Source organism: Dipodomys merriami, unplaced genomic scaffold (assembly GCF_024711535.1).
Source record: "Dipodomys merriami isolate MVZ:Mamm:240054 unplaced genomic scaffold, mDipMer1.0.p SCAF_21, whole genome shotgun sequence".
NCBI lineage: Eukaryota > Metazoa > Chordata > Mammalia > Rodentia > Heteromyidae > Dipodomys > Dipodomys merriami.
The window spans coordinates 7,319,024-7,343,215 of record NW_027203493.1 but is presented as its reverse complement, the minus strand read 5'-3'; the positions used below and the strand labels follow the sequence as shown (position 1 = coordinate 7,343,215).

Below are 24,192 nucleotides of genomic sequence, written 5' to 3'. Positions count from 1 at the left end.
TGGGTTCAATTCCTCAGCACCACATAAGCAGAAAAAAGCTGGAAGTGGCGCTGTGGCTCAAGTGGTAGAGCGCTAGCCTTGAGCTGAAGAGCTGAGGGACAGTGCCCAGGCCCAGAGTTCGGGCCCCACGACTGGCAAAAAAAAAAAAAAAAAAAAAAAAAGCTCAGGGACAGTGCCCAGATCCTGAGTTCACACCATATGACTGGCACACACACACATACACACACACACACACACACACGCATGTACACACACGTGTACACACAATAATAATAACCTCATCTATCACTGTGTAGTATGAGTGGAAACAAACAATAGAATATTTTAGCCACAGTTCTGAATAGTTGAAAATATTCTGAATAGTTGAGAATATTTTTAGTCACAGTTCTGCTTATCTTGAAAGCAATTGTATTCTTGCTAGAGTTATAGCAGTGGCAAAGTGTGTTTTTGTGAAATGAATCCTAGGCTTCCTTTAGTTATCATAGTAAAATTGATGATAAAATTCTATGAAAATAAATATTAAAGCCAATGAAATTGAATACTTGGCAAAATGGTTCTTGGAGCTAGTAAGCCCATGAATTGTAGTATACATGTGATGATTTATTGGATTTGCTGAAAACTGTGTGCCAACAAATAGGACATTTGTATTTTCAACTTTTTTATACCTTCCGGCTTCCCCTGTGCCTAGAGAGTTGCCATTTCTTTCTTTCTCTTTCTCTCACCCTCTCTCACCCCCCTTCTCTCTCTTTCTTTCTTTCATTTTTGTGCCAGCATTGGGGCTTGAACTCAGGGCCTGGACATTTTTCCTAAGTTTTTTTTGCTAAAGGCTGGAGCTCTGCCCCTCTGCCACAGCTCTACTTCTGGCTTTTTGGTGGTTAATTTGAGATAAGAGTCTCATAGACTTTGCTGCTCAAGCTAACTTTGAACCTTGATCCTCAGATCTCAGCCTCCTCAGTAACTAAGATTATAGGCAATCCACCAACACATGGCAAGAGCTTCCATTTCTATGTTTACAGTGACCAGAACCTCATCCCTACAAATTTTAACTTAGAATCATATGAGAGATGATGTTATTCATGCATTCCTTCCTTCAACAAATATTTACCTATGTATGTAAGGCATTGTTCAGGATCTAGTTCAAAATTTCTTAATTTCAAGACTTCATTCACACTTCTAGAATGGAGAAGCCAAGCCTCCGAGAAGTGGTATAACTTTTCCAAGTCATGCTAGTGGCTAATAGTAGAAACAGGTTTTGAAGCTAGTGTCTGTGGCGTTAACAATCCTATCATCAGAACGTAAGTCTATCACACACCAGCTGGATTCCAGCTGCTAGAGTGTAATAACTCCTAGGACCTTTGGAGCCCAGCACTCTATCAACAGCTGTTTCCTCTAGCAAGTAGCTTCTCTGGGCCTAACTTCCTTTATTTCTGAAATAGGAATAGAAAATAATGTCAGAATATTTATGACTAGCCAGACACTGGTGTAAGTACTTCACATTAACTCACAGAAATCCTGTGATGTCTGCACAGTCATTTTATACATGGGAAACTGGGGCATATCCTTATTTGGGGCAAGTGATTTGAAGTCAGTGGTAAATCTAGGATTTGAACTAAGGCCCTCTAAAGTCTGTGCCACAGTGCTATGCTGTGCTTTCCCTAGAGATGATAGGATCAAGGTTTAAAAACCTCCCTGGTCCTGAGCCAGGTACCTGGATGGTAAGACTATTATAAGACTTAGAAGAGGAGAGTTTAAGAGTTCTGACCACCCACACAAAGAGAAGCACCAATTTGTGGAGAGGGTTGATTTTGATCTTCTACCAAAGCCTTCTTATGTCTCTGTCTTTGAACTTTCAGGACCTGCTGGCTGAGCATTCCTAATTGTGGGGGGATTCCATTAGAGAAGGCATCTGTTCACACATACCCCTTCCCTTCCCTGCACCTGCAGGATGCCAAGCGGCTGGCAGGTGGGTGGGGATGAGAGCTGCAGTGTAGCCAACAGCACAGGTGCATTCATTGCCATACGTGCCCTCCTTCCCCAGCCCAGCCTCAGGCCTAGCTAGTTATGTATGGCAGGGCTGCTTAACCAGAGCTTCAGTGTTTTCCTGTTGATGGTAATTAGAACCTTTCAGCCTCAATTTCTTACATGAAAAATCCCAATTCACTTGGATTGTCTCCTTGATCCAGTTCACCTGGAGCTATTTAGTTGCTGCAGTCATTTTGGAGGGGAAAACAAGCTCCTAAGCCTTCCCACATTAGATTTGATAAGATCAAGGTGCTGAATCCTAGCTGGGTAAGTGCTGCAGCCACACTGCCCGAGTTTGAATTCCAGTCCTGAGTCTGTGCCTGTGAAATGGGGAGAAAAATAGTGAAACTGGATAAGCCGGGCGCTGGTAGCTCACGCCTGTAATCCTAGCTACTCAGGAGGCTGAGATCTGAGGATCACGGTTCAAAGCCAGCCCGGGCAGGAAAGACCGTGAGACTCCTATCTCCAATAAACCACCAGAAAACTGGAAGTGGCGCTGTAGCTCAAGTGGTAGAGCGCTCGCCTTGAGCTGAAGAGCTGAGGGACAGCACCCAGGCCCAGAGTTCAAGCCCCACGACCGACAAAAAAAAAAAAAAAAAAATAGTGAAACTGGGTGAGGTAACAATGTATGGAAACATAAGGAGAACAGGGTGTTGCCCATAATAGATGCTCAAAAACACTAGCAGAAACAAACAAACAAAAAAAAACCACCAGCAGGAGCTGGGTGCTGGTGACTCATGCCTATAATCCTAGCTACTCTGGAGGCTGAGATCTAAGAATCACGGTTCAAAGCTGGCTTGGACAGGAGAGTCCATGAGACGCTTATCTCCAATAAGCCACCAAAAAGCTGGACAGGGAGCTGTGGCTTAAGTGGTACAACACTAACCTTGACAGTGCCCAGGCCCTGAGTTTAAGCTCCAGGACAGGCACACACAAAAAAGACAACAACAAAAAACCCACCAGCGGGTGGTATTTTCTCCAAGCCTCTCTCCTCTCAACCCTGCTTCTTTCTTCCCAGCTAGGGATCTTGCTTTGGAGAGGCAGATGCTCTTCCTGCCTCCAGGCCATCCTGTCTGGGGTCACTGGTTATTGCATCCTCTAAGCTTTCATGTCCTTATCTGTGAAATGGGACTGGGAATAATAATGGTGTCTGTTTCCTAAGGGCTTTGTGAAGGTTAAGTGCACTAATTCTGTCACTGGGCTCAAAGTCTTCACTTTCATTACTGTTATTCCTACAGCACAAAAGGCTGCAGGAAGGGTCTTTGAAATCTTGGAGAGAGCACTAAGAGCCAAAGAGCCCAATATACACAGCAGTATTTGGAGTTGATGAGAGCCTGAGTGTAAGACCCAGGGCACTGATGGAAGACTTGTTCATCACTGCAGTGCTGTGCCTGGAACACTGGAGGCTGTGGAAATGTTAAACGAATGGATGCAGCACTAGAGTGTTCAGAAATGACAAGATTCAAAGCATTCAAATACAGCAAGAGATAACTTTCTGTTCTCCTCTCTTCTCTGTATTCACAGGATTCAAAAGCAAAACAACTCTCATTAGAGAAAGCATCTCTTTTACACTTCAACCCCAAAAGCAAATGTTATTCTTCCCATTTTTCAGCAGAAATTTAGAGAGAGGAACAAGTTGCCCAAGATTACATACCTGGTAAAGTGCAGAGCCAAGACATGAAGCCTAGCCAGAGGGGCCGAAGAGGCCATTCCCACATGCTTCTCAGGGTTCTAGTTTCTTTCTGATAGTCTCACCACTTGCCATTCCCCCGGTCCCTACAGGCAGGCAAGCAGGCACAGGAACAGCTCTCCCTGGCAATCTGTGGCCTTGATTCTATTTAGCCCACTACTTCAGTAGAATTAGAACTACTCTATCTCTCTCACACACAGAAGAGAGCAGCTGCATTTCATGAATCTCTTTGCGTGACCTCCTTCTTTCCTTAACGTTTGCAAGAGCCAAGTCAGAAGTTGTGGGCAGGATGGATGCTGTTTTAGTATTTTTAACAGCCTTTTTGCAGCCTGTTGCATTAGAGAGGTACAATATGGATTTTTGTTATTCTTCTTGAAGTACATGAGTTGAATAACATCAAGAACCTAAAGATATGGGCTAGGGATGTTGTACATGCTAGGCAGTGGCCTAACATATCTGGATTTGACCCTTAGCATCCAAAAACAAAAGAATGTAATCAGGGGCCTAGCCTCTGGAAATCATGAGACTGAATCCCAGTGGTGTATTTCTTTAGTATGTATAGAGATTACTTCTAGTGTGTGTGTGTGTGTGTGTGTATGTGTGCATGTGTATGTGTTTCTCTTTGTATTTGTCTGTCTCTATCCCTCTTTGTCTCTTTCTCTTTCACCTTCTTACTTACTTTATTTTGCTGTATTTATCATCCCAAGATTGTTTTCCAGATACCTTGGGGGATAAGTGTGAATTCCTATGGCATCTGTCTATCAAATAGATCCCCAGAAATTTAGCCTAGAGAATCACTGATAATTCAGACAACCTCTGTGTACTCCCTGAAAAGCACTCTTCATTCCATGCAGTTTGAAAGTAAGAATGAAGTAGACACATCATATTCAATGGCTTTTTCCCCCTTCCTTCACCTCTCTCCTTCCTCACCCTAAATCTATGAGAACTGCACAGCTTTTACTCCCTCCCTTGAAGAACAAGACCTCCTGCCAGGCTGTGCCCGAGGTCATGAGAGTGAGGGGAGGAGAGCGCACACCCTACAGTGGCCAAGTCGAAGGCCACAAAAGCCATCTTGATCTTTTGACCTACATTGACGCTGAGTCTGTTCCTTTGGTGTCCCTGACTTTGGCAGTGTGGTTAGTTTAACTCTCTGCCCCCACCTTGAATTGAGCTTTGATGAAAAAGTAGTAAGAACCAAGGCCTGTCCCTAGAGCTTTGGGGTTTCTGTCTTGGAAAAGCATCAACCAAACTAACAAGGGAAGGAGATCTGGATTCCTGTGGCTTGGGCTAACTTAGGTCCAAAGAAACCAAGTGCTTGTGATCATCATCTTCATTCCCCAGATGTAGCCATGTCCTCTGGATTCCCTTCTCTCATTCATCTTCCTCCCACCAAGGATGGCTTCAGAGTGCATTGCTCTTGCTTGACCATTAGCATATCTGTCAATATTTGAAATGCTTTAGTACCAGGGAATACTTGCAAATTGCTGTGGCCTGGCTGGTCCAAAATCTTTTGGCTTTAGAGCAAGCAGCAACAACTTTTAAGCACCAGGGTGGTTCTTTTCCCTTGAGATTCTGTAAACCTCTATGAGATTTGCCTCTTTGGCAGATCTGGACCACAGAGCCTCCTGACTTCTCTCTCCCACAGCACTGATTCTGTACATCAAGAATCTTTTGGTTGCCTTGAGTGTATATCTTGGATCTTTATCTTGGCTTCCTATAATGGGATGACCAGATTTGTGTGCAAGTATACAAAAGAAACCAGCCTACTGCAGTCTTGAATAACAAAGTAATAGGTCTGTGGGTTTCTGTACTATTTCTTCTTTGTACCCGTAGATATTCTGTGGATGGCCCTTGGGCATGCCAGAGAATTGCAAAAGACTTAACCAGTTTTGACTTGATTCATTTGTCCAGTTTTGTTTTGTTTTGTTTTGGTGGTACTGGAGTTTGAACTCAAAGCCTCCTGCTTGTTGTCAGTCCTTTTTCTGTTGGCTATTTTCAGGATAGGGGCTCATTTTATGCCAGGCAGGCCTATTTGTGCTGCTCTGTGTCTGTGGGATAACAGGCACACACCACTGTGTCCACTAACAGTTGAGATAGTGTCTTATATCTTTGTTGACATTGAACCAAGACCCAGCCCTCATCCATACTTTTATATTCAAAGAAAACTAAGGCTAGCCGAGCACCAGTGGCTCACACCTGTAATCCTAGCTATTTAGGAGGCTGAGATCTAAGGATCACGGTTCAAAGCCAGCCAGGCAGAAAAGTCCACGTGAAACTTTCATCTCCAATTAACCACTCAGAAACCAGAAATGGAGCTGTGGCTCAAAGTGGTAGAGCACTAGCCTTGAGCAAAAGAGCACTGAGGCCATGAGTTAAAGCCCCACAACTGATAGAAAGAAAAAAAGAGAGAGAAAGAAAGAAAGAGAGAGAGAGAGAGAGAGAGAGAGAGAGAGAGAGAGAGAGAGAGAGAGAGAGAGAGAGAGAGAGAGAGAGAGAGGGAAGGAAGGAAGGAAGGAAGGAAGGAAGGAAGGAAGGAAGGAAGGAAGGAAGGAAGGAAAGAAGGATAAAGAGAAAGAAAGGAGGGAGGGGGGAGGAAAGGCTGATGAAGTTGTCTCTCTTGTTTCCTCCCTTCACCTGACCATTTCTCAAACCAGTGAAGTCTTTTTGGCCAAAACACTATAACTGGGTGCCTCCACCTGAGAAAGGCTTTTTAGACACATCAATCCTATAATCTCACTCCCTTAACAGTGACCTGTGAAGAAGCAGCGCTGCAGAGACTGACCAAAAAGGGCAGTGACCCACAAGAGACCTAATGTGCTCCTTTCCCTTTCATTCCAGATTTGCTGACCATGAGAGAATATCACTGTCTACTGCAGTTACTGTGCCCAGATTTCCCACTGGAGCTCACTCAGAAAGCAGCCAGGTATGTCGTCCCAACTCTGGGAGCCAACTGTGGGGACCAGGTTTTCTCAGAGAAATCTAAACTGTATGCAAGAAGAGAGGAACATTGGGGGAGGAATTGGTATTCAGTGGGGTCTGGTTGTTTGTTTGTTGAGACAGGCTGATCTTGAATCCTTGCCTCAACCTCCTGGGTGCTGGGATTACAAATGTGTACCACCATACTGGACTTGGGTTTTTTTTTCTTAGCTTAAAAAAAAATGGCATGAGAGGTTATCTCTTGTTAAAAGCAGGCAAATGGATTTTGCTTCAAATTCCATGTTAATTCTCCTTTGGACTCAGATCATTTTATGAAAGATTCATCTCTAGTGTTTTTGGGGGAAATTCAGCATCATTCTTAAAGACGAGACTACAATAAAAGGACTACTGTAACTAAAGCACTACTGTAAATAAAGAAAAGGAGCCATGTATGAGAATGTGTACGCTCCAGGAGAGCAGGCAGGATCCATGCTGGTCTTGTGGGATGCTGTAAATTTCTATCACTTAGCAAGTACCTAGATATGTGCTGGAGGAATGTGTGAATGAATGTGTGAGTAAATATTTCGTCTGGCATTTTAAATGGCTCTATAATTGTTCATGATTTAAGTCACTGTAATGGGGGCTTGAACTCAGGACCTGGGCAGTGTCCCTTAGCTTTTCCTCTCAAGGCTGACACTCTACCACTTGAGCCATGGCTCCAATTCTGGCTTTTTTTGGTGGTTCATTGTAGAAAGGAATCTCACCGTCTTGCCTGGGCTAGCATTGAACCTTGATCCTCAGCTCTCAGCCTCCTGAGCAGCTAGGATTACATGTATGAGCCACTGACACGCAGCAGAGCAGTTCTTATATTCAGTTGTTCCTTCAGGTATTCATCAAGTATTTCTTTTTTAAATAGTTTTGTAAGGAACATATAATGTATATACTATACAGCTCACTTGCTTCAAGTGTAAAACTCAGTGGTTTTTATTTTATTTCCAGAGTGATACATCCATTTCCACAATCATTTTCATTACACTAAAAAGAAATCCTTAGCCATTACTCTCCAATCCCTCCATCCTCCCTAGCCCCTGGCAACTGCTAATCTACTTTCTGTCTCTTTAGATTTGCCTATTCTGAGCGGTTCAGATAAATGGAATTGTGTAACACAATTCCTTTGTGACTGGCCTATTGCTCTTAGCGTCATTTTCTTTTGTTTTTTTAGTGTTATTTTAAAGACTTAGCATGTGGCCTCATGTGACAGTGTTTCTTTAGAGCCAATTTATTTGCTGCTCTGCACACAGGATACAGTCATCAATAGTTCCTTTTCCTTATAAGGTATTTTAAAACTGTTACTTTTATTAGTGCACATTAATCCCATAAAAATGTTTCTTTTTTAGTTGGTAGTACTAGAATTTGAGCTGCTTGCTCGGAAGGTTTTCTAGTGTAAAACCACACTGCCAACCTTTTTGTGCAGGCTTTATTGTAGGTATAGACTGGGGTCTGATCAGAGCCTTGTGCTTGCTAGGCAGGTGCTCTACCACTTAGCAGCCTGCAAGCCCTGGACTGGTTATTTTTAAGTTAGAGTCTCACTTCCTGCCTGGATGTCTATCTGGACCATGATCTACTTATTTTAGCCTTCCCATTGTAGCTGGTATAAGACTCTAACCACCACACCTGCTTTTTTCCCACTGAAACTGTCTTTCGGACTTTTCTGCTCAGGCTAGCCTAGAACCATGATCTCTTGTTCTCAGCCTCTCATGAAACTAGAATGACAGGCAAACAACACTGTACCCAGCTATACATTAAGAAAAGTCCTTAAACCTTTCTGCCAGGGCTGGCCTCAAACCATAATCCTCCTTTTCTTAGCCTTCCATGTAGATAGGTGTAGATAGATGGTGTGAACCCTCTACGCTCAGCTCTCCCCCTCCCCGGGACATGTAATTTAAAAGGATATCACTTGAGTACTGGTCACTCCCTATCACCACTTTGAGGTCATCTGGGTTTTTGTCAGTCCAGAATAGCTACTGTCCTTTTCCATTCCTCATGGTACATGGCAAACTCGGGAGGATCTTTCCAGATGGCTCTTCACACTCCGCAGCCACAGGTTTGCATACATTTCACCCATTCCCCCAGACCCTTTCAAACATGATCTATGTAAGCACTGCAAAATTAAATTATGTAATAAACCCTGTAAGAACCATTGTGGAGCTGCAGAGGCTGCTACAGTGCTAACCCTTTATTTGTTTGATAGAAACCTAGCCTTTTCATTGTGAGGAAGAGGAAGAGTAGAAGCCAGCCAGGGTGAGGGCATTATGGGAATGCAGGTATGAACAACAGAAGTGTTAGGTTTTTAAAAAGAGGTAGCTGAGTAAGAACAGCACCACGATGCACGTAGTATTCAGGTAAGGGGTAGGTTTATTCAGTAGACCTGCTGGGACCAGGCAAGGTTGGCACTCCACGTGGCTGGGAAAGGCCTGGGAAAGAGATAGAGCTGGGAAAGAGAGAGAGAAAAGAGCTAGAAAAGAGCAGAGAGAGCTAGAAAAGAGCAGCAAGAGAGCAGAGAGAGCAGAGAGAGCTAGAAAAGAGCGAGTGAGCATTCAGATGTGACCTCAGCGGATGCAGATGTGACCTCTTCCACGTGTCCCAGTTGCCTAGGTAACGCAGGTACTGGGTGGAGACTTTGCTGCGAGGAGGGTGGAGTCTGCTAGCCATCCAGGAGCAGACCTTACAAGAAGGACCCAGGAAATCCTCCTGGGGCTAGCCGCAAAAGTTAGAGATGAATTCGGTGTTGTAAGGTAAATCAGTTAGAGATTAATTCAGTGTTGTAAGGTGAATCATCCCAGAAGCCACATTTTGAAATGTGACATATTGGAGTCTTTATTATACAGTTAACAGGCTGCAGGCCGCCCATTGTTACAAAGGCCTGCAGCCCCCAAATACACATAACACTGCTAGAAAACATGCTAACGAAGAAAGAAATAACAAAAACAATACCAGCAAGCCAACAGCTTCAATGGAGAGCTAAATTGGGATGCCATGATGACTGGAGATGAGCCAGGAGACAGGACACAGGACACGATCACAGAGACATACATGGCATGGTGTCCTGGCTGCTAGGCTGGTCTGGGCCTAAATAGGGTTGGCGCAGGGGCCAGATCCAAAGGAAATTCCCAGTCCCAGGCACTGGACTGACAGATTCAGTAACCTATCAGCCAAGTGCCCACCCCTGGAGACCCCTGGAGGCTGGGCACACCCATCATCTGGGAGGCAGGTGATAGGCAGGGGGTTTTCTTCCCCCAGCATGAAGACAAGATGCTTGACCCTGCAATCCACCATATGGTCAATATGGCGCCAGACAGACCTGACCTCTTTACTTCATTCAGCATAAAGGAAAATTTGTTTTTCTTCCTGTGCCATGAGTATCTGGCTTCTCTGTCAGACCTCATCTCCTCAATGCTATTCCCTGCTCCACTCAGCATGTGTGTATGGGGTATGTGAGTATGTGTGTGTGTGTGTGTGTGTGTGTGTGTGTGTGTGTGTGTGTGCGTGCGTGTGTATGTGTGTAGAAACTATAGATAATGCTCAAGCAATTCTCATTATTCTCATTTTGTCCTGAAGGACAGGCTCCCAACTTCCCTCTCCACATGCCCAGGCATCTAGGCACAATCACAAAAGGGGATGGTTAAGGCTGCAAGACTAACTCTTGCTGGAAGAGCAACTGCCTACCCCGTCTCCCTGCCAGGCCTACTTATTCAGATCTGGGGACAGGCTGCAGAAGGCTCCAGTCTGTGATGATGTGTGTGTAAAAGAATGTAATCCACAGGCAGCTGTAAAGCAGCGCCTGTGCAGGGCATGGCATTTCCACACGCGCCTGCCTTACCGTTACAAGCATCGGGGCCAGACCTTAGGGCAGCAGGCCGGAACTGGAGACAAGAAAGGAAAGCATAGACAGCCTATGACAGCAGCCCAGCCAGAGACCCTCTTCACTTCATCATTCCTGCCTCACAGGAGCAGTTAGGTCATTACAGCCCTGAAAGATCATCGCAGCCTTTCAGCCCACCATTCTCCAAGTTGGAAAGCTTTCCTAATGGCTACCAGCATGCATTTGGTGGGGCTGGAGGAGGAGCTCAGTGGTACAGCCTAGCATGTGAAAGGCCCTGGATTCCATCGCAACTCAGTACCAGGACAAAAAAAAAAAATTAACATGTCCTTGGAGCCAGAGTCCATAGTTCAAATTCTGGTTCACAGTTTTTTAACTTGTACTCCTACGAAAGTTATTTATTTCTCTGATCCTCACTGTCCTCATTTATAATGTAGAAATGATAATAATGTTTGTAATAGTTGAATGCTTTAGAATCTATAATGTACAAAAATAGGGCCTGGCATAGAGGAAACTGGCAGTATGCATTAGAAGTAGTATTAACAGGAGCACAGGCACTGTGATGTTAGAAAGACCTAAACTTTTTATCCCTTAACATCTTTGAACCTTGTTTGCATATCTATAAAATAGAGGCAATAATAATAACTAACCATAGGGTGTTTATGAGATTTCAACAACAACAATATGTGCATTGCGTCGCACATTCCAGACATGATTTGCTGGGGGGGGGGGCTGTTTTTTTGCCAGTTCTGGGGCTTGAACAGAGCTTGAGCTCTGTCCTTGAGATTTTTTGCTCAAAGCTAATGCCCTACTACTTGAACCACAACTCCATCTCCAGTTTGTTTTTGTTTTGTTTTGGGTTTTTTTGGTGGTTAATTGGAGATAAGGATCTCATGGACTTTCCTACCCAGGCTGGCTTCAAGCCACGATGCCCAGATCTCAGCCTCCTAAGTAGTTAGGATTTCAGGCATAAGTCTCCAGCGCCCGGCTGCTATCCTAATAATGTTAGTATTATCATTATTACCAGATTCTTAAAAAAATAAATAGGAAGTTCCTGAGTTCCCAAAGGCAGTGCTTTCTGGCCTTTATTCATTGTACAAACTCAGGAAATAATTTATAACAAAAACATTGGGTAAAGACAAGATGGCTTGTGGTTGGCCTGCAGGCTCTGGCCTCTTCACAGCTGGACCAAGGGAACTATCACACCTGTAAACCATTCAAAGCCCCAGTGACACTGGCCTGGGACACTCTGCTCCCAGAGTGGAGAGTTTGAGCCCTGGTTCTCTGACAGCAGAATCAGAATCACCTGCATGGCTTGTCAGCTCTCCCACCCCCAAAGTTCAGGAGTTCTGGAGTAGAGCTCAAGAATTCCTGTTTCCAGAAACTTAACAGATGGTGCTGATGGTCTGGGAACCAACTTCAAGAGGCACTGATTTAAAGTGTTGTCTGCCAGTCTCATTCTGGCATTTTCAAATTGGTTGGATTAAATTGGTTACATTCCCTTCTCCTTTTGTCATCTGAAATACTATTTAACTTTTCCCCCACCAAAACCAGCAACCCTGCTGGGTGATATATATTCAACAGGAAGGGCTCTGTTGTCCCAATTGTGTTATGAATATAAATAGTGCCTTGAAAGCACTAGAGAACTCGGCTTTAGACATAGCCACTCACTTCCATTCAAGAGAGTCATTTTTCAGCTGACCCCCCTGTCACAAAGCCCCACCATAACCTGCCAGTGAAGGACATACAGGCTGGAGCCATACTGCCCTGGATTCAAATCCCAGTGCTTTCACCAACCAGCTTATGTCCATGATCAAGGTGCTTAGCTTCCTAAGCCTCAGGTGCCTTACCTGTAAATTGGAAATAATGGTAGCACTCACCTAATAGTTGTTCCAACTATTTACCTCCCCCTGCATTACTGTTTTAAAATATATAATTCAGTGAGTGAGGAGTGATGTTTTATTCCTATATTTATTCTTCACATGTTTGCTGAATGTCTGTCAGACCTCATCCCATGTGCTTTATGCTTTTCTGGTGTCTTTCTTCTCCCACGATATCCCTCTGCCTGTGTCTGCCTATGGCACCACAAGGCCCCCCCCCCCCCACACACACACAGTTTGTCTATTCCGTCCCCATTCTTCCACTCACCAAATATTTACTGAGTGCCTGTTCCATGTTATTATGGAGAGGCTCTGACAATGGCCAGAAAAGATGTTGCCTCAGCCTTGGAGAAATTTACAAACAGAATGGCAAATAGTAAATAAATGAGTGCAAAGGGTTATAGGGATATAAAAACAGGAGAGGCAGCCTAACTGGAAGGTTACAGAGACTCTTCCATGGGGATGAAATATTGTGGAAGGTTAGTAGGAAATGGACTAATGGATTTTTCTGTGAGAAGACTTACTATAAGGCTATTGTGATTAAGATAACATGATACTTGAGTGAGACTAGACAAATGGATGATATTAGACAGGCCAATATCAGCCCACACGTTTTAAACCTTGAATATAAAATGGTAGTGTTAGGTTAGCTGGGAAAGGGGTGCCTCAAAGGCTGGTGAGGTGCCACACAGGAGAGAGAACATTTGAGTCTAACTGGGGAGGTAGCAAAGTGACAAAGAACTTGCCAGTGTGCAGAGCATCTCAAAAAAAAAGAGACCCCTTCTCCATCCCACATTCAGAAATTGACTTCACACAGATGATAGACCCAGCTATAAAATGCAAAACTTTAATGCCCTTAAAGAGGATAAAAAATTTATGATTACCATGTAGCAAAAGAATGCTTGTTGGCTTTAAGGGGTTGTTGTTGTTGCTGTTGTTTTATAACATTATTCAAGCTTTAATTCAGGGCCCTTGTACTTGCTAGGCAGATACTCTACCAGTACTTTTTTTGGTGTGATTTACTAGGATTTAAGTGTGCTACTACTTAAGCCCCTAGCAAAAAAAAAAATTCTTAAGATAATGAGTCATGTGTGGTGGTGTACACTTTCACACTCCAAGTAATACCAGCGGTAGGAGGCCTGCAGTGTGGTGGGAAAGCAGCTGGGCTTTCCCCATGGCGATCTTAAGAAACCGGAAGAAGCTGGAGCTAGTGGGACTGGAGATATGTTCTAGAGAGGAGGAAGAAGGGAAACTTGTCCAAGCTGTTTAGGTCTTTATCCTCCCAAACCTATCAAGCATTTTTCAAGCTGGCAGTCTTCCTGGGAGGCTCCATGAGAATGAGGCCTTCACGGGGTCTGCAGGGAAGCAGCAGCCTCCAGCCTGGGAGTTCTAGCTCTGTATGCTAGAATGAATAGGCAACATGAAGAGCAGGAGTAAGACCAGAGGCCCCAGCACAAAGGTTTATCATCAAAGGTTTATAGCCACTCCTGAGCCCAGTTACCTTTTCTGACTAGCTGCAGCTACAGGTGTTCTAGAACCTGTAGTCAGGGTCAGAAGGGCTTGAACTTGAATTAGAGCTCTTTTACTTCTAGCTTGTAACTTTGGTTGAGTTTTTGCTCCCCCTGAACTTCTTTGTTCTAGTAAATAAACTCCCTGAGCTCATCTCACAGAATTATTAAAATGAAAATTAATTTAGAGATTATTGTCCCCATAGTAAAGCCTTTAGTGCTAACTATTATTGTTTTTGTGTTTGTTTTTGTTTTTTTGGTAATAGGGCTTGAATGAACTCAGGGCCTGGGCACTGTTCCCGAGCTCTTTTTGCTCAAGCTAGCACTCTACCACTTTGAGCCATAGCACCACTTGCAGTTTTCTGGTGGTTAATTGGGGATAAATGTCTCACAGACTTTCTTGCCCAGGCTGGCTTTGAACCGTGATCCTCAGATCTCAGCCTCCTGAGTAGCTAGGATTAAAGGTGCGAGCCACTGGCGCCCATTATGATTATTATTATTGCCTATACACTCTGGGACATGCTTCCCAGGCCCTACAGGACAGGTGCAATATAGAGTGCCCTAGATATAGGGATGTAGGGAATCAGGGGTAAGCAGTGACCTAGACTGTTTAGGACCTGGACTTGAGGAAGATTATGAAGCACAAATGTTCCTCTCACATAGTTTCAAAACAGGTAAACCTCAGAAACCCTCAGGCCAGGTACCCCATATTGCTTCATCATCACCCCTCTACTAGCAGAGACTGCAGGAGACACTGTCAGCCAGACAGAACTGAGGGCATGCTTCTCTCGCCCTTATGAAGGGCACCCTGATGTGACCTCCCCAGAGAAGTCTAGTCATGCAAGGTGGCTCTTCCTTCTGGCCCTGGCTGAGAGGTGGCTTCGCCCCAAAATGGACTTGAAACTCAATACCTAGCTTCCGCCTCACTGCGTCTGCCTGGTTGGGAGCTTGGCGTTGCCTCCTTCCTCTGAGCTGTTTTGCTTTGCTATTTTGAGCTCTTCCAGTACCTTAAACCAGATAGACTTCCACCTTTTCTTTTCCTTTTTGTTCCAGTCCTGAGGCTTGAACTCAGAGTCTGGCACAGTCCCTGAGATTTTGTGTTCAAACCTGAGCTGGCTTTAGACCAAATCCTCAGATCTCAGCCTCCTGAGTAGCTAAGATTAGAGGCATGAGCCACCAATACCCAGCTCACACACACATTTACCTTGAACACCTATAATACACTGGGCAAAGCACACATAGCAACATGTCTCGAGTCATTTGAAGTAGAAACTCTGATCTCTTCTTTATAGATGAAGAAACGGAGGGAGGTACAGAGAAGAAAAAGTACTTGGCCAGTGAGTGGTGAAACTGATCTCAGTCATCAACCCAGAGTTTCAGGAAGAAGGGCACAACTCATGCCACTAGAGCAGGGACACTGACCTACAGGGGTGCAGAGGAGGCTGGCAAGTTCGTAGGTTCGGGCTGGAAACTATTGCTTCCTTGGCACCCACTCACCTCCCAGCCAGCCAGCCCAGCCCAGCCCAGCTGTTGGAAGTCAGCAAGGGAGGGAGAGAGTGGCCAGCCTCCTGGGATTAGCCAAGTGCTCTTTCTTCATTCCAGTTGCCTTCCCTGGGCTCCACCCTACACATGGTTCTGCTCAGAGCCTTTATTTCTACCCAGAGGCCCTCTCACTAGCCTGGAGGCCTGGCCTGCAAGGATCCCCCTGTGATCCAATGGATTTGTACTGACTCTTGTTGGCAGCAGCTCCCTGTTGGCGCTACTTCAAAGTAGGGGGCGGCCAGGCTCCTCCAGGTGTCAGAAGCAGCTGGCACGTTAGCAAAAGGCCCCTGGCAGGAAAGGATGTCAAGCCAACTGCCACCCTCCGGAAAACAGTGCATGTGGGTGACCTTGTCTTCAACAAAATCTCTTCTTGAACCCTTTTGGGGTGGTGATGGTTTTTTGAGTTCAGGATTAAGAAGCTGTCTCCGATCCGGGGTTGATCCAGTCATGGAATATAAAGGCAGACCAGTAGCTTGCTGCCTGCCTTTACCCACAATTCTGCTAAGGCCTCAGAGCAAGGTGTGGCTGGCAGAAGTTCTATGGGTCACAGCATTTGTTTGAGGCTAGTCATTACTATTGTGGATGGTGGATGGTTTTTGTTGAGGCAACGTCTGACTGTGTATAATGCCTCGGCATTATAGGCCCACACCACCACATCCAGCCCATATAATGGTTCTAAAAACACCTTCCCATAAGCCCTTTAGAATCTTTGGCCGTCATAGCCCTCTGGACAGCCAACCTTCCTCTCCTTGATCCAGCACACAGGAGAAACTGGTAGTTCGGCCCTCTCTTGTGAGGACGGGTATTTTGCTAAGGCTTGAAGAAGCCCTTTGAGAAACCGGAGCCTTCCAGCTTCTGCATGAACATCTATCTCCTGCAGCAAGCAGCTCACTCTTTCACAAATTAGCCATAATCCCTGAGTGCAGTAGTTTGGAAATATCTTCTAGAACCAAACTCTAGAGCTCTTTGGCATCTTCCTAGAGGGAGCTCTTCAAGAGCTGGGTCTGGCATCAGCTGGCCAGGAGGAAAAGGGTAGTGTGGCCTTTCTTCCTTGTTCACATACTCCTCGTTCAGCAGTACTTACTTATTGAGTGCCAGATACCAGGATAGACCTTTGAGTCAAAGAACAAGCAGAGAGACAAGGTGTCACCTGGTAAAGCTTAGCATCATGAGAACTACAGAAAGAAGCAGGAAGCTTGGCCCCAGCTGGCTTAGGGAAGGCATTTCCTCTTGCTTCTCTGAGAGCTGCTCAACAGGCTACCCTGAAGCCTGGGCTGGCAGGAGGTGCTAAGGAGCAGCTTGTAGGGGTTGGAGGTGGAGAGGGAGCATTATGGATAAAGGAGCTGGCTAGTCGGAAGGCCTGAAGAGGTGGGCGTAGGAAAGGACAGAGGATCAACATGAAGGATGCTGCCTGTGCCCTCCAACCAGATCTCTAGAGCTGAATGGGTCAGAGTGTGTTCAAGGGGACTGGTGAGCCAGGATAAGAATTGGGGAGTCTGTATTGGGCACTAATGGCTCATGCTTGTAATCCTAGCTACTTAGGAGGCTGAGATTCAGAGGATCATGGTCTGAAGCCAGCCCAGGCAGAAAAACCTGGAAGACTCCATCTCTTACTAAATAGCAAAAAGCCAGGCTGGAGGTGTGGCTCAAGTAGTAGAGCATCAGCTGAGCAAGTACAAGCCCTAGTAATTGGGAGAGGGGAAATGGAGAGCTCTCTTCTAGATGAAGGCAGTAACAGGGGAAGCCTGTGAAGGTTTTAGCTAGTACGATAGCATGTCCAAATTTTCATTTTCCAAAGATTTTCCCAACCACAGTACTCAGAAGGAAGTAAGAATTGGGCACCATGGAATACACTTGTAATCCCAGCATTCAGGAGGCTGAAGCAGTAGGATCTTAAGTTTGAGGCCACTCTGGGCTAGTTAAATACTGTCTCAAAAAATAAGAATAATAAAGATACTGTCTCAAAAAATAAAAATCATAGTTGCAGGAAAACCAGATAGAAAGTCATGTAGTTGTCAAGAATAAAGAGGTTAGGGCTGGGAAGGTGGCTCAGTGGTAGAATGCTTGCCTTGCATACATGAGGCCCTGGGTTTGATTCCTTAGCACCACATAAGCAGAAAAAGCTGGAAGTGGTGCAGTGGCTCAAGTGGTAGAGCGCTGGCCTTGAGCTGAAGAGCTGAGGGACAGTGCCCAGGCCCAGAGTTCAAGCCCCACAATCAACAAAAAGAAAAAAGAAAAAAAAAGAATAAAGAGGTCAAAATGCAGAGATGGTGGCTGTGGAGATAGTAGCTATGGATGTGCAAGAAAGATGTTCCTAGAAATAACATTTTAGCTGTAGATTGAGAGGACTCTGTGGTGGACTGATGTCTAGGATGCTTCCCAAGTTTCTAGCTGAACAGAATAGTGGGTAAAATAGAAGGTAATGATACTGCTAAGAAAATCTGTAGCTGGGCACTGGTGGCTCATGCCTGTAATCCTAGCTATTTAGGAGGCTGAGATCTAAGGATCAAGGTTTAAAGCCAGCCCAGACAGGAAAACTGGTGAGACTCTTATCTCCCATGAGATACACAAACACACAAGGCAAAAAAAAGCTGAAAGTGGAGTTGTAGCTCAAGTAGCAAAGCACTAGCCCAGAGCAAAAAACTCATGGACAGCACTCAAGCCCTGAGTTCAAGCCCCAGGATCAGCGAAACAAAGAAAAGCTGAGATCCAGTTTGCTTTGTGTCTTCAATGTTACTGCTTATAGTGGAACTCTTCAGCCTTGCTCCTGGAATCTAGCCACATGGACCTTAAGAAGGCTCCTGCATCTATCTGCCTCCATCAGCCTGCTCACTGGTCCCTCCTGACCCATGTACAATTCAGCCAAAGCAGCAGCAGGGACACAAGCAAGGCAACCAGGCTACCTTGCCCCTCTGAGTCTCCTCTCTGCCACAGCACACCAGCTTCAAAGAGGAGCTGGTCTGTCCTTCTTGGCAGTGTGTTGGCTCTGTCCTACTCAGCATCATGGCTGCCTCAAACTGCTCATGAGCCCTAAAAGAAGGATGAAGAAGTTTAGCTGGCCCAAATAGGACCACTATGTCAAAATTAAGTGTAACTTGGGGAAACCCAGAGTATACAAAAGATTCAAGGGCCAGATCTTAATATCCAAACATTGGTTATAAGAGCAATAAGAAAACTAAGCTGAGCTTGGAGTGGTGGTGCACTTCTGTCATGCTAAAACTCAAGAGGCTGGGGCAAGAGGACTGCAAAATCAAGGCCAGCCCAAGCTGCACAGTGAGACCCACTGGTTCCAGGTCCACAAAGTCAAAGAGCTAAAAGTCCTGCTGAGGTGTTAGTTGCTCAGGGTTCCTCCATGAATGACAGAGCCATCATGGAAAGAGCAGCCCTAGAGACTAGCTAGTGACCATCAGAGTCACCAGTCCCAATGCCAGGCTTACAATGAAGGAAGCGAATAGATGTGCTTAAGTAAAACCATAAAATTTAAAGCAACAAGAGTACTCTTGTCACTCACATCCCAGAGACACAGAGCAGGGCATAGTCTCTGTCACCTGCTCAGAGTTCCGTGCCCGTGTCAGTCTGCTTCAACTCCTTGGTAAGGTAGGGCCTGGCCTGCCTCAGGAGCATGGTGAGGGGTGGGAGTTCCGAAGGGAGGCACTTCGGAATTAGGGTGATGGTTACACAACTTTTAGAATATTCTAAAGCATATTTTACAGGGTAAATTTTATGGTGTTTTAATTACATACAATAATAATAAATGAGTGCAGGGTAAATATAAACAGGAGCACTGGGTTCCAGATTAATGATAAATGAGAAAAGCACGTATTGTCCTCAAAGGCTCCCTCCATGTGTTCCTGAGGAGTTGCTCTTCGCCCCATGCAGCCCAAAGCCTTTGGCCTTCCACCTATGGGGTAGTTGGCTATCTGGGGAGTGGAGCAGGCAGAAAGTCTCTGGTTTCTCTCCTCCTGAGGTGCTGGTGGCTCTCTTTCCCTGATGGCCCCTGAGAGCACTCCCTCTTCCTCCAAAATGTGGTGTCTTTGCTAAGCCAAGTCCTCTCTCTTCTCCCTCTCCATCCACATGTCCTTTCTCCTTTTGCCTGCCTGGGTTCTGCTCGGGCTACCAAGAGTGGAGTGGTCTATGGCGCCACACTTATTCTGATGGAGGGATATGGTGCCCTCCTGTGGCCCTCAGCAGCATTGTTTCCTCCTACCCGCAACCAAATTTTCCAGCTGGAACTATCTTTCTTTCTCCCAAGATACACATGAGAAACAGTCAAGGTCCCAAAGTTATAGACAAGGGTAAAGAAAATGAATTAGGCACAGAGGCTTAAGAAATCAAACGTTGTGTTTCTAGTGTTTTTTGTTTTTTTGGCTGGTTGTAGGTCTTGAACTCTGGGCTTGGGCACTGTTCCTGCGCTCTTCAGCTCAAGGCAAGCGCTCTACCACTTGAGCCACAGCGCCACTTCCAGTTTTCTGGTGGCTTATTGGAGATAAGAGTCTCACGGACTTTCTTGTCCTGGCTGGCTTTGAACAGTGATCCTCAGATCTCAGCCTCCTGAGCAGCTAGGATTACAGGCTTCTATTCTGGGTTTTCATTTTAAAAGCATGACATAACTTGAGGGTAGTGATGGGATGGGGAAAGATGAGAGAGAATGATGGAAGGGGTGACATTGGTCAAGGTGCACTTGCACGCATAACCTGAATTTTGGAATTAAACCCCCTTTGTACAGCTAAAAAATATATTTGAGCCGGGCGCTGGTGGCTCACGCCTGTAATCCTAGCTACTCAGGAGGCTGAGATCTGAGGATGGCGGTTCAAAGCCAGCCCGGGCAGGAGAGACCATGAGACTCCTATCTCCAATAAACCACCAGAAAACCGGAAGTGGCGCTGTAGCTCAAGTGGTAGAGCGCTCGCCTTGAGCTGAAGAGCTGAGGGACAGCGCCCAGGCCCAGAGTTCAAGCCCCACGACCGATCAAAAAAAAAAAATATATATATATATATATATATTTGAAGTGTGTGTGTGTGTGTGTGTGTGTGTGTGTGTGTGTGTGTGTGTGTGTGTGTGTGATGACTTGGAAGCAATCAGTCTGCAGAGCTGTGTAAACTCCCCAGCTGTATGTGTGACTTTGGAAATCTGACTTCTCTGAGAGATTACTTGCCTTGACATGGAAAAATAATAAGACTCACCTTAAAGCATGCTGTGTACTATGGTTTAATTAATGAAGCTAAATACTTTGTATTGCCTGTCATGGATGGAGTCCTCAGAAATGATCCCTGTATTATTATTACAATTTCTCACACCGAGGCCCTCTGTGTTGCACAAGTCAAGGGCAGGCACACCACTTGAATTGTGTTCACCATTAAGTCTCTTCTCCAAGGGTGAGCAATGCTGGCTGTCTCTGGGGGTGATCCAGTTTGCCACAGGGAGTGAAGAATTTTTTAAAAAATACACAAGATGGGGGCTGGGAAGGTAGCTCAGTGGTAGAGCACTTAGTTTGCATGCATGAAGCCCTAGGTTTAATTCCTCAGCTCACATAAGCAGAAAAGGCAGGAAATGGCACTGTGGCTCAAGTGGTAGAGCCTTGAGCTGAAGAGCTAAAGGACAGAGCCCAGGCCCAGAGTTTAGGCCGCATCGCATCACACACACACACACACACACACACACACACACACACACACACACACACACACACACACACACACACACACACACACACACACACACACACACACACACACACACACACACACACACACACACACACACACGACAGCAAGATAGATGTTGGAGGCATGGCTCAGGTGGTAGAGTGCCAGACAGTGAGCAAAAGCATCAGATACTGAGTTTAGGTCCCAGTCTAACACTTAAAAAATAAAAGCAAAATAAAACTTTCTTAAAGAGAAAAGGAAAGAACCAGGCTGAGGCCCACTTCCACTCCAGTAGAGAACTTTGGCACCCTGCCTGTCACATGGATGGAGCCCAAATACTGCTAATTTCCTTCTCTTCCTGTCCCCCACCCCCTCAGATGCAGCCCTGGCCTTGGTCTGATCCCTTAACTAGTCAAATGATTTTCCTTCTGTGAGGTGGGTGCCCACTAGACAGGGGAAACCCAGCAGAGTGGATAGTGAAGAGGCACGGTGGCCTCCACTCCCTCCTGTCTGCCACCTGGGCCCTGGGGTGGAGGTGCCTGTCAACCGTTCAGGCCAATTGGTAGCTTATTAAGTCTCCGTAGCACTTGCCAAGACCCCTTTAAACCTCTTGGCTGTTCTTTTTGTCTTTTCTGATCAGCTGTATTTATTCTGATCTAAATGGTCCTCATTGCAGAATGAAAGGATTTACTGCTTAAGTATATGAAAAGAGATCTTGGCGGCATTACAATTGCATTCTCTCCTTGCCACCCCAGCCCCAGCCCCAGCCCCCTCTGCCCATGTGCTGTTCTACTAGATGGTGACACTGAGACTGAACTGGGAGCCTTCGTGCACCTGACTCCATTCAGTTTGGAGGCAGAGTCCTCAGCTGATGTAGAAGTGAGGTGACTGGGAGAAGCTTGCTCTTGGGTCCCCTTTGTCAAATATCCTGCTGCCCCTGCAGGCCTAGGAACATCTCACATGAGCTCCCTTCTCCCACCCCTGCCCCGCTCTTTCTCTCTCTCTCTCTCTGTACATACATAACACAATCACCCATATTCTCTTTCCCCTCAGAATCGTGCTCATGGACGATGCCATGGACTGCTTGATGTCTTTTTCAGATTTCCTTTTCGCCTTCCAGATCCAGTTTTACTATTCAGGTGAGAGGGTTCCAGACCCCTTGCAGCTCCTGTGAAGAACCACACCTCCTTCTTCCTACCAAGTCGTCCTTTGCATCTGTGTGCACACATGGCACACACGGCTCCCTTCCCTACTTCTCTAGAGCTGTATTTTACCACAGGCCACAAGCAGGATACCTCACTTGTAGTGTCAGTCATGAGCTAGTCTGCAGTTTGTCCTCAGCCTCCTAAAGACACTGAAAACCCGCAATGGGCACTGCTGCCTCCAGCTGGCCACACAACCAATCCATTCTACTGATAAGAGCAGTGCAGCATCCAAAGCACTCATTCACTCCTTACTAAGAACCCACTCTGTCCCAAGCATGGCACAGGGACTTTAAACCTTTCACCAGTCCTAAGAACTAGGTCCTTGAAGGAAAAGCTCACAGGGTAAGTAGTCAAAGCCAGGCAGCTCCACAGTGGTGAAGCCCAGACTTGCACAGGAGGCTGACTCCAAAGTCAGTCCTCTTTACCTCTTCCTCGCTGTTGGTCACATGTATGGCATACTTGCTATCATTCTTGTAACTTTTTTTTTTTTTGGTAGTTGTAGGGCCTGAACTCTGGGCCTGGGCGCTGCCCCTCAGCTCTTCAGCTCAAGGCTAGTGCTCTACCACTTTAGCCAGAGCGCCACTTCCGGCTTTTTCTGCTTATGTGGTGCTGAGGAATCGAACCCAGGGCTTCATGCATGCAAGGCAAGCGCTCTACCACTGAGCCACCTTCCCAGCCCCCATTCTTGTAACTTTTAATAAGCACACACCAGGCTGGGCACAGTAGTGCACAGCTATAGGCCAAACTACTCAAAGTGAAGCATAAGGATTACTTGAGCCCAGAGGAGTTCAAGGCCAGCCTGGATAACATAGCAAAATCCTATTCAGTATAAAGTACTCCCCAGGTCTGCTCCTCTACTTAATACACTTCCACTCTGCTCCCTCACTTAGACCAGTTGTGTCCTTAAGGAATGGCGTGGAATAAAAGTAGATGAATCAATACAAATGCCTTACAAGTTTGCACACAAGCATCAAATAGGATGTGGGGTTTAGAAACTGCTGTGTCCATAAACATACTTGTTTAAGACGGGCTCTTCCAGTAAATAGAAGGCTGTCCTTGGAGCCTGAAGATGGCCTTCCTCCAACTGGCCTCACTCGGGTGCCACATGCTGTTTATTCCATGGCAGCCCAGGGCTGGTCAGGCAGGGGCTGGAGCCTGGGGACTCCGCCCCACTCCTAGCAGCACCAGGCATCTATGTCCCGTTGCTTTGAAGCTTGGGGGCCTAGGACAATAACAACCATGTGTGGGAGCACTATTTCCTCTTGCTGCCTCCCTGGGCCACCTCTTATAGCAGTCCCAGGACAGGGCGCTGAGAAGGGCTAGAGCCATGTATTATCAGTGGCACATCTGTAACAAAATGAGTTGAGAGGATCACTACATCAGTGCTCGCAAGCATTTCCTATTCCTTACTGATACTCCAGCATGCTTTTACGAGTCAGTGAGGCAGGTGGCCTCCCAAGATGGGTGTTACAAGGAGAACATGGACATGTTCACTGTCTCAACACATAGCTTAGCCAGGTGCCAGTGGTTCACGCCTATAATCCTAGCTAGTCAGGAGGCTGAGATCTAAGGATTGTAGTTTGACGCCAGTTTCCGCAGGAAAGCCCATGAGACTCCTTCTCCAATCAACTACCAAAAACCTGAAAACTTAGCTGAAAGCTTCACTTCAAGTGGTAGAGTACTAGCCTTGAGCAAAAAAAGCTCAGGGAGAATACCCAAGCCCTGAGTTCAAGCCTCAGGACCAGCACACATGTGCACACACACACACAAATAAATTACACCAATACTAGGTGCTGGGTTACTTGTCACTGGTAAGTGAAAATATGTCACTGAGCAAGTGCTAGAGAAAGTAGAGCACACTGTGACAGTATGCAATGGGGAACTTAGTCTGGGAACAGCCACCC

General features: G+C 45.9%; 1 protein-coding gene across 4 annotated transcripts in view; it reads left to right on the top strand.

Moving 5' to 3' along the window:
* Cstpp1 (centriolar satellite-associated tubulin polyglutamylase complex regulator 1) overlaps positions 1–24,192 on the top strand; it is a 158,497-nt gene that overhangs the window by 128,171 nt on the left and 6,134 nt on the right. For all 4 annotated transcript variants that reach the window (XM_070032424.1, XM_070032425.1, XM_070032422.1 and 1 more), the window contains exons 4-5: positions 6,551–6,635; positions 22,137–22,222. In XM_070032424.1, coding sequence (XP_069888525.1) covers positions 6,551–6,635; positions 22,137–22,222 — 171 coding nt within the window. The remainder of the gene's footprint in view (positions 1–6,550; positions 6,636–22,136; positions 22,223–24,192) is intronic.